Source organism: Pseudopipra pipra, chromosome 1 (assembly GCF_036250125.1).
Source record: "Pseudopipra pipra isolate bDixPip1 chromosome 1, bDixPip1.hap1, whole genome shotgun sequence".
In the NCBI taxonomy this organism is placed as follows: Eukaryota; Metazoa; Chordata; class Aves; order Passeriformes; family Pipridae; genus Pseudopipra; species Pseudopipra pipra.
In genome coordinates this window covers 27,609,464-27,625,878 of record NC_087549.1, presented here as the reverse complement: position 1 = coordinate 27,625,878, position 16,415 = coordinate 27,609,464, and the positions used below count along the sequence as shown (strand labels likewise).

General features: G+C 37.0%; 1 protein-coding gene across 13 annotated transcripts in view; it reads left to right on the top strand.

The window, feature by feature from the left end:
- The window catches only part of RALYL (RALY RNA binding protein like), a 406,719-nt gene that overhangs the window by 320,207 nt on the left and 70,097 nt on the right, over nucleotides 1-16,415 (top strand). For all 13 annotated transcript variants that reach the window (XM_064649754.1, XM_064649730.1, XM_064649776.1 and 10 more), the window contains one exon: nucleotides 15,753-15,800. In XM_064649754.1, the coding sequence (XP_064505824.1) occupies nucleotides 15,753-15,800 (48 nt within the window). The remainder of the gene's footprint in view (nucleotides 1-15,752; nucleotides 15,801-16,415) is intronic.

The following is a 16,415-nucleotide window of genomic DNA, read 5'->3' as shown; positions in this document are numbered from 1 at the left end:
AGGTTGTTTAAATAAAAGCCTAATCCTTGCAGACTCTGTTAGGACAATACCTAGTCCACTTCCAAAATATGCAAGTTTTTTCAATTCACAGTCACTTTTTGTCAGTGTTTGGTTTGTTGTTGATTTTTTAATGGATGAGGAGTTATAAGGCACAAAATAGAATGTAGCCACATATTATCTTCTGTACAATAAATACCATCACTCTTGTTCCTCATCTTTGTTATCAGATACACCAGTGGAAGGAGCAGACACTATTCCTACTGTTCCTGTCCAGCTTTTGAAGAGAGATAGCTAAGAAAATTATTTTCCTTCAGGACAGGAAAAATACAAAAAAAGAGGAGATACTGGATTCATTTTGCACCATTAATACGACACCAATGAAACCTGAACATAATCTTGTAACTCTCATTTATATTCAGGCCAGGTATTCAGGAGCTGCTTTCATGAAGAGCATTGAAGGACTGAACTTAAATGCATTGTTTAAAGACAGGCAGTAATTCCTTATGTTTAAAACCACTCAGATTCTATAGACAGTAGCAGGTCTGCTTTTACAGAGAATACCCTCTAAAGCAACCAACTCTTTAATTATGTGTGAGATTTAGCCTGGAGGCAAGAAGCAGAAGTCACATGTCTGCAAAGGGTTGGTACAGGGTGAGGCTCCCAGGGTAGTCACCAGAGAGACAGAAGGGATTTGGGGGACGACAGCACATATGGGTAGCTGCGGAAGACACTGAGAATCTATACAGTTTAATTTCAGATAGTATTACTGATACACTTCTCTTCCAATTTGCCAAAACCCACAAGGATTAAGCTTTTCTATAATTGCCTATTTTCCATCATTATAAGACTCTGAAACAGTGGATGAATACCGCTGTTTTATAAATTTATAGTTTCTTTTTTTTTTGCTTGCAGCTATCTCTGAAGAAGAGATTAAAAAACTGCAGTAATAATAATGTTGGTCCATGGCTGTTACTGAATTTTTCATTGGCTTTGTGACATTATTCAGTCTTTAAAGATCCTAGATTATGTATTTTTTCTACTCATCTGCAATCTAAATAATTATTTTATGGTTCCTCTATTTTCCTGATCTTTTTCATTTTGCATCACTTTCACACACACAGCTATATATATGTTACAGTGAAATACATATAGCAAAAAAAGAAAAACATTTTCCCTGATTCTGTTAACTTTTTCTAGCAACAGATTTAACAAATATGCATCTTAATAAATTCTTTTTCCTCTCTCTGACCTCAATAACATCAGTAACAATGTGCTTCATAATTGAGAAAGGCAAGAGCATGAGATCACTCTTGTTGTCTTCTGGTTATTCTATTTCTCTTTTTTACTCTTTACTCTTTTTTTAACTCTTTACTTTTTCTGTCTTTCAAGACTACTCCTTCATTAGTAATTATAGGAAAACAATACACATCCATATCATTTTTGTTCTGGGTTAATGATGAACAGTTCCTGAGTACTGAATATCTGTAGTCTCACTTACGTACCAGGCAGTCAAGATGTCCTCCAGAGGAGGGAAAATTATGCACAATAGGATGTTTCAGAAGGCTGAAATATTTGGAAAGCGGAGGAATGAAAAGAAATAAACAGGAATGTGGAAACATCAGGATAAAATGAAGGGAAAAGTACTACACAAAGATACAAAAAGGGAGGTATTTTCTTATAATGGAAGATGGAGGGAGGAAGGAAGGACAATATTTACTGGGTATGTACCTTCACTGTGGAACTAAACCATTTACATCTGATTAGCTGTATTTTACCCAAACAGCAGTGACTGATCCGTGAATTAGAGAAAATAGTGTTTGAAAAGGTCTATGTTATCACAGCATTCCTATTTCTGGTTTCTGATGTATGAACATAGCAACTTGCCCCAGCAGTCTACGTGGGCTTCTGTGAATACATATAGCTTACTGTGGGAGGATAACAGGCATATGAAACAATATCATAAATGAGACCTAGCTCCCCACTCACAACACATCTGAAAATTGAGACAGTTCCTCATCCTTATGGCTGTTGCATGTGAAAGACTATTCATTTTCACACATTTCCAGATAATTACAAAGTTGTTTTTCAATACCTTCTCCTTGATACATACATTGAAAAATACAATAATTGTGAAATCTCAGGGGTTTTTTGAGTTTCAAATTCCCAATAATGCTGTTCAAATCAGTCAACCTGTGTTTGCCCCTTGCTCTTCTGCCTGTGTTGCTTTTACTACTTTTGTGTAATAGTAACAATTGAAGCTCTTCTTCAGCTCTTAGCATGCTAGGCCTTCTACAAATATATGGAGAGGATCTGATGGTTGATTCCTCTGATTCCATCCTTGAAATCAGCTTAATCTTTTTCTCCACAAAGTGAAATCTGAGCCTGTTTCATCTACCTAACATGTTACTTGCACTTCAGCTTATGGTATTCTTAAAAGACCAAACCACAGAAAGACAGCTAGTGCTGCTGTGTGACCTTATACTTGAAAGTCTGCTTCACGCCCTTATGCAGTAATATAATTTGCAGCTCCTTGATAAAGAAATTTCTTCTTTGGAGTTCAACCAACCATGATCACTATAGCAATCCATAACTAACCTTGCTTCAAAAGTTATTGCTCTACACCAGTCTCTGTACACATGGGCTTTCTAAAGTGCGAAACTGGGAGAATGGCCTGTCCCAGCGTGTGTAGTTTGTCAAGAGAGGAGGTGGCACAGAAAGAGAGGCACCTCAGAGAGAAGCCTCGTTGATACAGAAAATAGTGGAACTTCCCTATGTCTCTGTCATGTTTGTTAAAGGTTTTGAAAAAGATAATAAATTTCAGGCCAGGAGTCATTGTCTTCAGTGCTGCTCTGTTGATGTGATGTGTATGCTTTGTGTATGATACTAAGGAACAACTACTCACATCTACACTACACATTTACAGAATAATTCAGTTAATCATTGGCATAGTGCGGTATACCCCTCATTTGAAATAAAACAAATGGAAATAAAACAAAAATACCATTTCAACTACTAAAATGAATTGTATCTTTGATTGTTTTCTACAAATTTAGCTCAGTCTGAGATCTGACCTTGTTTGCAGTCCACTTTTCAACTACATTGATATAATACACCATAATTTGAAAAGAAGCAGGACTGTTTCAAGAGTATTAAGGATCATATTCAACAGTCACAGTTTGGCCCAAAGTGATGTTGATTTCAATGGTATTAATTTTGGCTGTTTTGGTTTTGGTTTCGTTTGGAGCTATTTTTGCCTTAATTCTAATTATGAGCTACAGTTCAAAAGCACTCTGTAGTTATCCATTGAGTTTGAGGATTTTTTTATCTCAGGTTCAGGCCATATTCTTAAAATTCTCACCATTCTTCAAGACAAAGTGCAGCTTTTTCAACATCAGCCCTACACACTCTAGTGAGGGTGTACACAGAGAAGTAGCAGATTATAACAATTTTGTTGATGATATACACAAAAATAAATGGGAATTAGGTAACATTCTGCCTTGTCAGTAGTAGGCTGAGTTTTATTGCTAACAGTTTAATTACCGTGCTTCAAATTCTTTTGTTTCTAAAGTCTTCAGCTTTGGTTCTGAAATCATGTAAGGATCAGCTTTTCTCAATAAAATTAAATCCTTCACAACTACATTGTGAGCAGAATTAAAAGTTGGAGAATGTGCCTTAAATGTGAAGTAGAAATATCAGAGTAGATCTGTCATGCATGACCAGCAACTGACAATTTACATTGTTATGGTAGCGACTCCATAGCTAATGCAAAAGCATTTGTTTAATTTGAAAAGTAAAAACAATTCCAACATATATAAAGTTATTTTTATTTTCTTTTCAGTTGCCTCTAATCCTTTATTTATTTAAATAACTAACTAAATAAAAAAGCCAAACTCAAAACCAAAGAACGTTTCTGAGCTCTCCCACACTTGAATCCTGTAACCTTTCCTTTCAGGGATAAGGACAGGAGGTTGAATCAGCTGTCATCCTGTAGCCAGTTACTTTTATCAAACATTTTGATAACCACACAGACAGATACCAGAAAGAATTTTTAAGTCCCAGCAATAGTAAAGTTTCATAGGATCACAAAATGCTTTGGGTTGGATAGGAATGAAAGATCATCTATTTCAAAACCCACTGCCATGGGCAGGGATGCCACCCACTAGACCAGGTTACTCAAAGCCCCATGCAATCTGGCCTTGAACACTTACAGGGATGGGGCATCCACAGCTTCTCTGAACAACCCATTCCAATGCTCCACCATCCTCACAGTAGAGAATTTCTTCCTAATATCTAATCTAAATCTACCCTCTCTCAGTTTAAAGCCATTCCCCTTTGTCCTATCACAACATGCCCTTGTCAAAAATCCCTCTCCAGCTTTCTTGTAGGCCCCTTTAGGTGCTGGAATGCTGTCATAATGTGTCCCTAGAGTCTTCTCTTCTCCAGGTTCAACACCCCCTACTCTTTCAGACGATTTCATAGGAGAGATGCTCCAGCCCTCAAGTCTTCTTCGTGGCCCTCTTCTGGACTTGCTCAAACAAGTCCACATCCTTCTTTTGTTGGGAACACCAGAGATGGATGCAGTGCTCCAGGTGGGGTCTCATGAGTGTGGACTAGAGAGAGAGAATCGCCTCCCTCACCTGCTGGTCATAATTCTTTTGATGAAGCCCAAAGTATGTTTGGCTTTCTGGGCTCTGACTACACACTGCTGACTCATATCGTGCTTCTTTTCAACCAACACCCCCAAGTCCTTCACCTTGGGGCTGCTCTCAATCCATTTTCCATCCAGCCTGTACTTGTACTTGGGATTGCTCCAACCCAGGTGCAGGTCCTTGCACTTGGCCTTGTTTAACCTCGAGGCTCACACAGGCCCACCTCTCAAGCCTGTCAAGGTCCCTTTGGATGGCTTTCACCAGAAGCACTTATTTCCTTGAAAGATATGGCCTTGTTTATTCTCTTGCCATATAAACTACAGATAGGTTTCCAGACACACTATGAACAACAAAGAGTCAAAATGATAAATTACCAACTTTCAGACTGCTTTTTTCGTAGGAACTGTTTGTTGACTACTCAAAAATAGAGAACACCACAGAAATTAGGATTAATCCACAAAGGAGGAAAACTGAAGCATTTCTCAAGTAATGTAATTCAGACTGCAGATCTATTCCTTTTTGGTGTACAAAAGGATATGGGAAGTGGAAGTTACATCTTCTGAGATGATAAAGTTATTGAAACAAAGCTGAAGGTCATTACTGTGGCTTATGTAGCAGTATTGTGCCAAAATGTTCCCATTGCTTTAGCAAAGATGGAGGAACCTGAGCAGTATTGAATTAGGCTTTGTTTCCTCATAAAACTAATATTTTTCTTATATAAACACACATATATTAATTATGGTTATACATTAAATCTGAAATCAAATATGATTTGATTTCAGGCAGACCTTGTCTAGGTATCAGAAGTTAGGTGTATTTCATGTTCTGGCTAGTACTTTATAGGCTGTAAAACTGTTTTGCTGTGTAGAGAAGTCACAGAAAAAAATTCCAGTCATGTAAGTTGTATAAGGATGAGTAATGGTAATGTGGTGTTGCTGGGAGAAGGCAAAAATCATGTGAGGGAAGTTCAGCAAAAAGTTAAGGGATTAGGAAGGAAGAGGCAGAGAGAGAGAACTTAATAGTGTTCAATCCTTCACAGAATCTTGTGGTTTGGGAAGAGATGCTGGAGGCAATTGTCAGCACTAAATTGTTTTGGCAGCTTAATTCAATAGACTATATGAAACAAAATTTAGTCTAAGATGTGTGTGTATTGTTACCTTCTAACATGCATTCCCCAAGTTGAAATGAAACTTTCTGTAAATGTTTACTAAATATGATGCATAACAGTGCAAGCAGAGCCCTAAACTGTCAGGAACTGTGACCACAGTTAGGGACAAATGTTATAGAAAATGGCAGCAATGGAAACATAAATCTCCCCAAGCCCTATTTTGTGCAGACATTTTCATGGCATTTAAAGTGCTATAAAATTAATCTGTATGAAAGAAAAAAGATCATTGTTTAAGAACTGTGATGGTTACTATGTCTTAGTTATGAGTGATCAATGTCTTTCTAGATGAGAGTCTGAACGCATTATTATTTAATTTTTACATACATAGAATATTTTTTTTCCAGGGTTGATAGGACTAAAAAGGTATTTGTAAATGGTCTCCCCTAGCAGGATAAAAACCATTCTCAACTCTAATGTTATAGCCATTGAATGTGGGATCTTATGCTCAAATCATAGAATCATAGAATGGTTTGGCTTCAAAGGGACCTTGAAGACCATCTAGTTCCAACCCTCCTGCCATGGGCAGGGACACCTTCCACTAGACCATGTTGCTCAAATATTAGTATTAAGTTCCTAACAGACAATAACAATCAGCTAATGAAACTTGCCCATCTGCTGCAAGCAAGTTGTCAAAATGTTGAACTCTGCAACTGTTTCTTGGAGCTTAAACAAAGGAGCCTCCAGAAGAAGTTCTGTAACATGCAGTGAACGTGAGGGAAAAGATGAAGGGAAGATCACATAAAATACATACTGAACTCCCCAAATGTATTATGTGTCAGCTGTTTTAGTTTTGGGTTTTTTTTAATACCTAGCGCTCAGAGTGTGGATCATTAGTTTAAAATCAGTTATGCTACTAAAATGTTTCATAGAGGCTACAACATGTGGTTTGCAAAATGTGACTACTGTATTTTAAGGAGCTTAGACAAGGTAAAACCTGAAGCCAAAAAAAATAACCTATCAAACTCTACACTGGATATACTCCTCAAAAAACCTCCTTGAATGAGGAAGAGAGGAAATTAGTAATAACCCATATTGTTACGCGCCCTGACAGTGAACCAGCGAGTGGAACAAGGCCTTAAAATGTGGAGATAACCATAAAGAAATATACCAGGCAGAGTAAAGCAGGAGAGTATCCAGACTGCACTGTCTTCCATGCCAAGGAAGAAGAAGACAGAAGCAACTTTGTTGAGGAAACTCAACAAAGATCCTTCTCTAAGCAAAAAAGAGCTTCCTCAAAAAAAGACAGGCACAGAACCTCAGTCCTGAGTTGGCTGAGATACTAGAAAAGCAGGCAAAGAAAACCAACATGGGGGTTCCCTAAGAGGAATGAGGCCTCTTCGTAAGTGTAAAACAATGCTTCTTTGTAAATTAAAAAAGATACGTAGAACATATTCAACTAGGTGATTCATACTTGCATCAAGAAAGTACGTGTGACAAGAAATCAGTACCTCTTCCATATGGCCAAAACCATATAGGGAATCTGCAATACCAGTATCATTACAAGCCACTACAATCAGGTGAGTCATCTGGGACAAAAATCCTCTTTCCCTTATGGGAATGAATATAACGAAAAAATCCAGACATATGTTTAAGAAAAATAAATATATCTGATCACTTGATTTCAAGAGTTTTATTCTGGATTTACATTGAATTAATTCAGAATGGTGACATTTGAATATCCTTCTGTAAATCGAGAAGTCTTTCCACTGATATTTTAGGAATTCCTTTAGTTTATGATTTTTTTTCCCTCACAGAAAATAAATCTCGTTTTATTGACTGTGTATGCAGAAAGTGAATGAACACAAGCTCTTCCAGAGCACTGAAATATTAGGAAGATTTGTCAGAAATCAAGGAATGTGTAGTCAATATAGTTAGCACTGGTCTAGAGGATACAACACTGGTTGTGTGATGCACAACTGCCCTTTCCATTCGTCTCTGACCAGACTAGAATTGAGTCCAGTTCTGTGCTCAGTTATAGAAGAATCTCCTTTACATGAGGTGCAGTTCCCATATCAATTTACCATGGAAATTATTGCACAGTGACTCAGGAGTACAAGAATGCTTTTACAGATTGACATTATTTGGTATCTTCATTTATATTGTAAACTGACTTGCAAAGCACACTCTTGGAAAAACAATCATTACGTCTTGTCTTCACAAGCTGTACTCAGGACCTTGACAGTTCTATCTCTCCCATGTCTCCGGTTTGCTGGTTTAAACCTTGAGTTGCTCAATCCAAAATAACTAAATTACATCAGTAAACTTAGTGTAAATAAGATCAGAATTAAATTTAATTTAACCTTCTGACAGTTTGAAAATAGGGAAGGAAAGCATGTGATGCAATTCTCTAGATTTCTTTTTCTTTTACATAAACTCGGACACCGTCACATTGTACTTGATTAATCTTTTGTGAACTGTGCTTTTATGTTTCATTCGGTGTTTCTAAGGCGGCTTCTCTGAAGAGTACATAAAGTTTCAGAGATCTGTTTTTGTAATCTTAAGTGTTTATTCTTTCAGCTCCAGTGCTACAACTGTGATTTTAATTTTTCTGCTGTTTAGTGAAATGCTGTAGAAACACTAAACCCATCAGTGCTTCCCACACTAGTCCATGACAGTCTGCTGTACTTGTCAACCCAAGTTAAGTGACACTCCTTTAAGGTATACAATATTATTAACAAACTGGATAATCAATCACATCTGTGATGTGTGTCAGTAGTATCTTGAATACACAGAATTTAAAACAGATTTTTAAGAGGCAGAAACCATTACTCTTGTACTAAGGAAGAAAAAATACCATATGGACATTAAGAATTCACACTCAGATTACACAATTAATGCCTTGGGAAATGATTAGGCCGCTGGAAAGCTTTTTCATTGCCTTACTATAAAATGTTCCTATGGGAAGCATGAATAATTGGACATTACTTCAAATGACAGAAAAATAGTTTTACAACAGGAGGAGAAAGGGCAGGGAGACATTAAGTAGATTTACTCACATTTCTTTATGTACAAGAGCTACTATTTTGTTTCCAAAAAGAATCAGTCTAACATTTATAAGCAAGACTATGCCTGCAGCCACAATAAATAGTTTTCATTAGGAGTAATTCTAATACTTAACACTTAGCTGTACAGGAAAATCTTGGGGTTTAGTTTTGTCTTGAAATTCCTGCGTCACTCATGCCCGTCTGGCTGCCATAAACAGCTAATCCCCAGAGTCTGAATATTGATCTCAATATTTTTGTTATTTTCTGCCTCACAAGTTTTGCCTAATCCTCTATAAGAAAATGTCTTAGTGACTTAATTACCTGATTTTGTATATGCAACTTTAAATATTTGCCCAAGTTTTGCCTAAAATCCAGGTTGGAGAGTAAGTTCAACAGTTTTTCCAAAATACATTTCAGTGGGTAAATAGTTCTAGGGAGAGAGGATGAGGGTAGAGAAGGAACATATGTCAAGACAGAAAAAATACAACCTAATCATATGGCAAATAAATTCTGCCTAGAGGCTGCAGAAAGATACTTAAATAGAAAATAAAGTACTGTATGTCAGCTTTTTTTACATATATATGTCTTACTTGGACAAAATGCACCTCTTCAGATTAGATTTGCCAAAATTTTTTCAGTTTTACAGAAAAAAATCTCCATTTACAGTACAACATTCCTTGCTGTACTTTTTAAAACCTAACTCCATAGTTTTCCCCCACTTCAGGAAAAAAATATACCTTGCACTTATTAATTGAATAAATGCACAGAATTAGAAAAAAAATCACTTTTATTAACTTATGGTTTCAAAATTACTATGCAAATTAATTTTTAATTGAAATACACAAATAGGAGGTTATTTTCAATTGTTTGGCATTTTGGGACAAGTGTATGCATATTTTGGTGTTAATTTTTTGGTTTTAATTACACCTATTTGCACTCATAGCTTAATTAGGGAAATGAATGTAAAATACTTCTCTGCAATTACTTTTACTCTTCCAGTCCTCTTTTTTTTACTGTAAGCATCCAAGAATATATGACAGTAAGTCTGTCAGCAAAAAGAAGGTTCTGTAGAATATTCTCTTTCTCTGCAGAATATACAGCCAAAACTGCAAAACAGAAGTGTCCTTCCACTTCTATCAGCATTCTAGTCCTTACCTAAAATTGAATCATCTCTAAAGTAAAGGTAGGATTCAGCCCACCAATTCAATTCATGTCTTTAGGAATGTAGGTAACCATCCACTGAAAAGGGGCCTGAAATCTCCACCTTTTTTTTTTCAACAGCTCATGAAAGTCATCTCCGTCTGATGGATTTTCTAACAGGGAAAGTTTCCATTTTTCGATGCTTATTCTCTAAACCATCTAGTTACCTTCACCCACTTCCTTGCAAACATCATGTCAGTTTAGACTGATTCTCTTTTCCACTCAGCAGGAACAATTTCTAAAACTCTTTTTACATGACAAGAGAAATGATTTTACAAGTGACTGGAATGTTAGTTTTAACCATTAGGTTGATATGTGCTTTCTAAAAAGAATTTGAGGAATTATTGCTTTTGTATTTAATATTTTTATCCAGGCCTGACAACAGAGAAGCAATTGACAATAAAAATGGTGATTGCACCGTCAATTGAATTAAGATACATTATGCCTGGTTTGTCACTATTTATGGTTTACAAATACATCTTTGTACCTGTAGAAAGAAAAATAGATATTAGCTAAGGCTGACTTAGATGCAAGACAAAATTCTTGTTGCCATGAAAACAACAAAAACTATTTCTGCTCTGTTCTGCATTAACCATTCTAAAGTTAGAATAACCCAACTGAAGTCAGTTATATTCTCTACTGTTTGGAGCTAACTAATTTTAAACAGGATGTGAACCTTAGTTTATAAAAATCTTTTGTGATAATGGGACACAGAGTTCAAGAAAGATGACACTGTAGAATATGTTTTCAATATCCATAGGTTTATTTCAAAGATGCAGAAACATAATATTATTTTTTTTGCTTGATTGACCCATGTGCAACTGCTTATAGGCATAGGAATTTTGAACATGTGCAGCATCATAGCTCTGAAAATAAAGTTGTTGGGGAATCCTTTATTCTTCAGGCATACACAATTTTAAGCAGGCATAGTGTTTAGTGAAGCTAAAAGAGACAGCTCATACAAGATTTTCTTGATAATACTAAGTCAGAAAAAGGAACCATGATTTTGCTTAGCAGAAACACACTTTATTGATGAATTTTCTTTGCCTCACTGTGAGCATTACAGTGTCTTTTGCTGTCTTCTGCTCTGGTATCAGAATCATGCACACAGTTCTTTTTTTAATATTATAGAGATGGCATATGTTTGTGGGTAAGTAATCTGCCTGTTTACAGTGCCATTAGGAAACTGCTGACTCCACTAGTTCACAGTCTCGTCTAAACCTTTCTCTGCTTCTGACCTGCTGAGTATTTGGTATTCAACACCATATGAGTGATTTCCTGCAGCCTCCATCACACAGGTTGTTGGGTAACTAAGGAATAACTCTTAAGATGTAAAGAGCCCTGCAGTCACCTTGATCTCAGTGCCAGTGATTATCTGTGCTAATTCTCTGCTTCATGCTATACCGCAGCACTGACCAAATCTTACATGCGTCCCTTGATATGCAGAAGTAGGGACAATTATGGCTATAGATGGAGAGATGTACTGCTTTCACACTATAATCTTTCAATATATTATTACAGATGAAATGTCATCATTCAACTTAAAAAAAAAAAAAAAAAAAAGGAGTGACAAAGGGAAAAGCCAACCAAGAGACTGGATGGAAAAGCAGATTTTTTTCTGTCCTACATCAGGAAATTTGTTCCTGTTTTGTGTTGTTTTCATTGTCATTGGTTCATAGCCTTTTCAGTACACATGTAGGACAACTGCTTCACAGTCAAGAGGACTAGGAACTGCCTTTATGAAACCTAGACCTTATCCTGAAAATGGTCAAGATCAGATTGGACAGGGCTCTGAGAAATCTGATCTAGTTTAAGATTTTCCTGCTCATTGCAGAGGGGTTGGATTAGATGATCTTTAAAGGCCCCTTCCAATCTAAACTATTCTATGATTGTATGTATTTCACATGATGTCTTGTGTCTGTGGGCTATTACTGTGAACTCAGCAGTACCAGTGAAGGACGCTTAGCCCCAGGAGCTAAGTTGCCTCTGTGTTGCGTGTAATTACAGGTAGAATTTCAGAGAGGGGAAAAAGAGACCCAGGTCATGGATATAAAGAAGGGTCCACATCAAAATTTCCCAAAGCTTTAAAGCCACCCACCTTCACCATTCTTATTCTGTAAGATTCAACATATTTTTCATCCATGATCAACACTTGAATTCCATCTGCTTTCTTCAAGGTGACTAAGTAATGGGAAAGAAAAATGGAATTGAGGCCCTTGCTCTTTTGAGAACTCATAGCAGCCCATCCACCTTTAGTACTGCTGGGTGCAATTCCTACTTTGAGGGTCAAGTAGCTGTTGCAACATCTTTGCCAGTGGTCCCAGGTAAGGAGTCCCTGCGCAGACCTGGCTCTTTCCCACTCCCCACGAATGGCACTTCCACACAGAAATGCCTTTTGCCACCGCAGAGAGATCCCGAATGGTCTGTGGTAAAGGCAGAGATTCCCTCCTCAAATCCTGCTGGAGTGCCCTGTTCCCATAACTTGGTAAATGGGACTTAATTAACAGGGATTCCCTTTAATTGTGACTATTTTGTTTACAATAAACTCAGACTAGAAATATAAGCAAATCAACTGCTTTTAGCTTGTTAGTTGTGCTAGCAGGTTGCACTGTTAGAAGCCACAAACATTTGCATGTCGCATCCAGTCATGGGCTCAGTAACCTTTTGGCAGAGAGATGGATAAGAAGGACAGATTGGATAACGTTTGCTCCATCTAAAGCCAGGTGTATGCCCATTTCAGAGACTGACTGACATGCAACACACAGAATACCTGCAGTTGCCTCTTATCTGGGTAGCAATGGATGCTACTGAATTAAACCATGCAAAAACACAAAGTGCCTAAACTAAGGTTAGAGGTATCATCTGTAGCAGAGCTGTTTATATAGCTTCAGCTGTACAACACTATAAGAAAACCACTGGGGTTTCTTCAGGTGAAATTCAGAGACACAATAAAAGTATCAGATGTTTCTGAAACAATTAAATATTTTAAAAGGTAATATAAGCAATCCATAAAAATTTTCAGCAATTCAGAAGTTACACTGCCATATGATAGCCACACTACAGAATGTCCTTCTTATTCCTGCTCTGGTTCCACAGATAAGCATTAGATGATGCATGTTGAAGCTGTCATTTGCAAAGCTGAAGATACATAAAGGACTGAGTTCAGTTTTAAGACAGAATTTACCTGAACAGGGAACAGAGCAAAAGAATGAAGCTTTCAGGAGCTGACTGATGTGAAAAATTTCTTCTCTCAAAAGACAAGTATTATCCAAGAAGTTGGGCTAAATTTAAAAATTAATAATAAAAAAAGAAAAATACAAACCACATTTTTCAACAATATAAAAGTATTCTGCATGAAGAATGCTGTGCCACAGGAACTCCTCAGCGGTACAGTGGCAGAGTAAGAGCAGAAGTAGGGAAGGAGAGAAACAATTGGTTGCCACAGAAGAGATCGTTTCCTGCATTTTCCCTTCCCAAAACCTTCTCTGTTTGCAGTGACCCTCATCTGAGGAACCCGTGAGCCTTTCTCAACCTCTCAATCCGACTGACTTTTTAAAAAAGGACATTGAGATCTCTGCTTGAGACCTCTCTCCTTCTCTTGACTTATCAGTGCCGCTGTTCCTGGGGATAGCTTTAAGCCATTTCTGTAATGGTATTTGTACATGAAAAGTTTCACACTCTGAAAGCCCAATGAAAGGCCAGTAGTCCTTACTGTGTCCTGTGGGCCAGAGCTGAGTTACTACAAAAAATATAGTCATCCTCCAGTCTTACTCTATCTGGTGCAAAACGAATTATTCTTCATCAGCTTCATGGTCTTCAACCTTGAAAAAGTGAATTTGTCTGGTCTTTATGCAAATTAAATTAATGTCACCCCCAGGTGAAAGGTTTCATGTGACAGGGCTTTTAAATTTAATCTTTTTTCTTCAAACTGTCTGTTATCTTCTACTTAAAAACACACACTGAATATTAAGTTTGGGCTTACTGCAGCTGTTAATCACTCAGCTAAATAAAACCACTAGGAAGCTCTGAATAGCTGTAAATAAAATAATAGCTTTGCCACCTGCTACTTCTTTGTTCCATGCAGAGTGGATATAGAGTGAAAGACAAAATAAGAGCTGTCACATAGTTTAGGAAATTTTTTGCTAGTTTTGCATTAAGCTACAGAAACATGATCCCTATACACGATCTATTATTACTTAATGATATTTTGCATCCTCTCCTAGACATAGCTTGCATGCTGCTGTGTTCTAGTCTCTCAGGGCTGCTTTACTTAGTAAGTGTGTCACATAAAATGCATATAGGGCATTCTTTTCTCAAATAAATTACCAAAAGGACCACAGTCGGCTTTCTCACCTGGCGAATCTCATGATCTTCAACTACGGTATTACACAAGCAATCAACACAACTTAATCTATCATTTGCAATTGGGCACTTGCATCTGAAGCAGATGTGGCAGGAGTGGTACCCTGACCTACTTTGATAGAATTCTTGACCCATTCTTCAAATTAGGTACTAAAATAACCCTGAAGACATTTTGCTCAATGTTCAAGAGCAGAAATTATCCATGAGTTCATTCCCTGTGAAGGAAACTTCTTTAATACATAGCTACTATCTTTCAGGTGTCCCTGTCTATGTCAAGGGGGCTGGAACTAGGTGATCTTTAAGGTCCTTCCCGAGCTAAACCACTATCATTCTATGATCTCTCTCTATTTTTGGGGAATATTTTCTTCTGTGCTTTGTCCTTTCTAACTCTCTCTACTGTTTTCCTTTCTCACTTAAAGTTTATCCCTTCCTATGATGCTTTCTTCCTTCTTCTTGCCTCTACTATTCATAATTATCTCTCTCAGGCCGGTGAAAAACTTAGGGGTTGCGTTACTAGGCAGAGTAATAAACCCTTATGACTTTTCCATGCAGAGCATTTGTTAGCTCATTGGTTTGTTGGTTTGTTGGGTTTTTTTTCAGATGTGTGAGATAGATAAGATTTCATTGCTGTTTCACCATACAGGTAGAAACTTGCTAATAGAATGCAAAACCAGGAAGATCAATCTAAGACTGACTTTGCAATTGACAGCTCAAAAATAGTTTTCCTGGACCTTTGCAATTTCCTACCTGTTTTTTTCCCTTGATAGTGCCTGTCTTTTCCCAGACTGCTATGTGTATTCCTTCCTGAACCTGAGAGGAAATAATTTCTGTAACTGTTGATTACAATATTCATTTTCCTAACTTTTTGCTTTTTCTCTTTATTATGAAAATAAATTTGATGAACTCAAGGACCAGCAAGCAGCCCAACCATTTTCATGTTTCTCCTAAATCAAAGTCATTGTCTTATCTCAGCTCACCTACTCACTTATTTGCCAATCTTTCATGTATTTAACTGATTACATTATGTTAGCCCAGAAAAGAAGAGGGTGTCAGTATTGGAATGTTAACTTCATCTGATCACTCGGAGAATTGGACTGTAATGATCCTCTAATTACAGAGCTGTCACACTGTATTAAATCCGTTCTGTATGTGCTGTCAACTGTTTACATTGTTCTGCATGCTCCAGACTTCACATTTCCAAATATACTACAGTGATAGCTGACAACAGCATTGATAGATGTAATGAACAGTATATGGTTGTGCTGAAGAAGTGGAAGGACTTTGAACATATTGAAGTTTGAGAGCAAGCCAATATTATCACAGAAGTTTTGATCAATGTGTATTTCTCTATAAATCAGTTCATTCTTGTTTTTCTGCTTTTTTCCACAGTGGTTATGTCTTTGATTATGATTACTACAGAGATGATTTCTACAATCGGTATGTGTGGCTATATTTTTGTACATCCTACACCATTGCTACTGTTTGTTTATAATGTAGTCTCATCATTTGGTCAAACAGGTCAGTTCTGATTTTACACATTATTCGTTTCATTATTTCTATTGTGTATCAGAAGACTATTTGAATATATCAAAACCAGAGAAGATTACCACCACCAAATGTATGCTTATTAAACAGCTCTTTTAATTTTATTGTTCTCTAAGAGCTTTTGGAGCATTTGCTGTGCTGAATAGTTTAATAATAGTTTAACTGCTCACTGTTTCTTCCTACAGAGTTCTTCCAGGCCTACTTTCACTGCAAAACATAGCGGCTGTAAAATTCTTCAGTATGACATTCATGTCTTTGTCTTTTCATCCATACATATGAAAAGATATAGAATGTCTCCTGAAGAATGTTCTGAGAACATTTAAAAATCTAGAAGAACCTTGAGGGAAGCAAAAGCACAAGGTGAACCACAGGTGTGTTTCTATAGGAGGAAAAGAATTTGAAAACTTGAGCAATTGGAGATTCTGCCTTGAGTACGTGCACACAGCCTAGCTCAGCACTGTGAAAATTTATTTATTCAGATATTGCAGAATCTCCACAACACAGGGA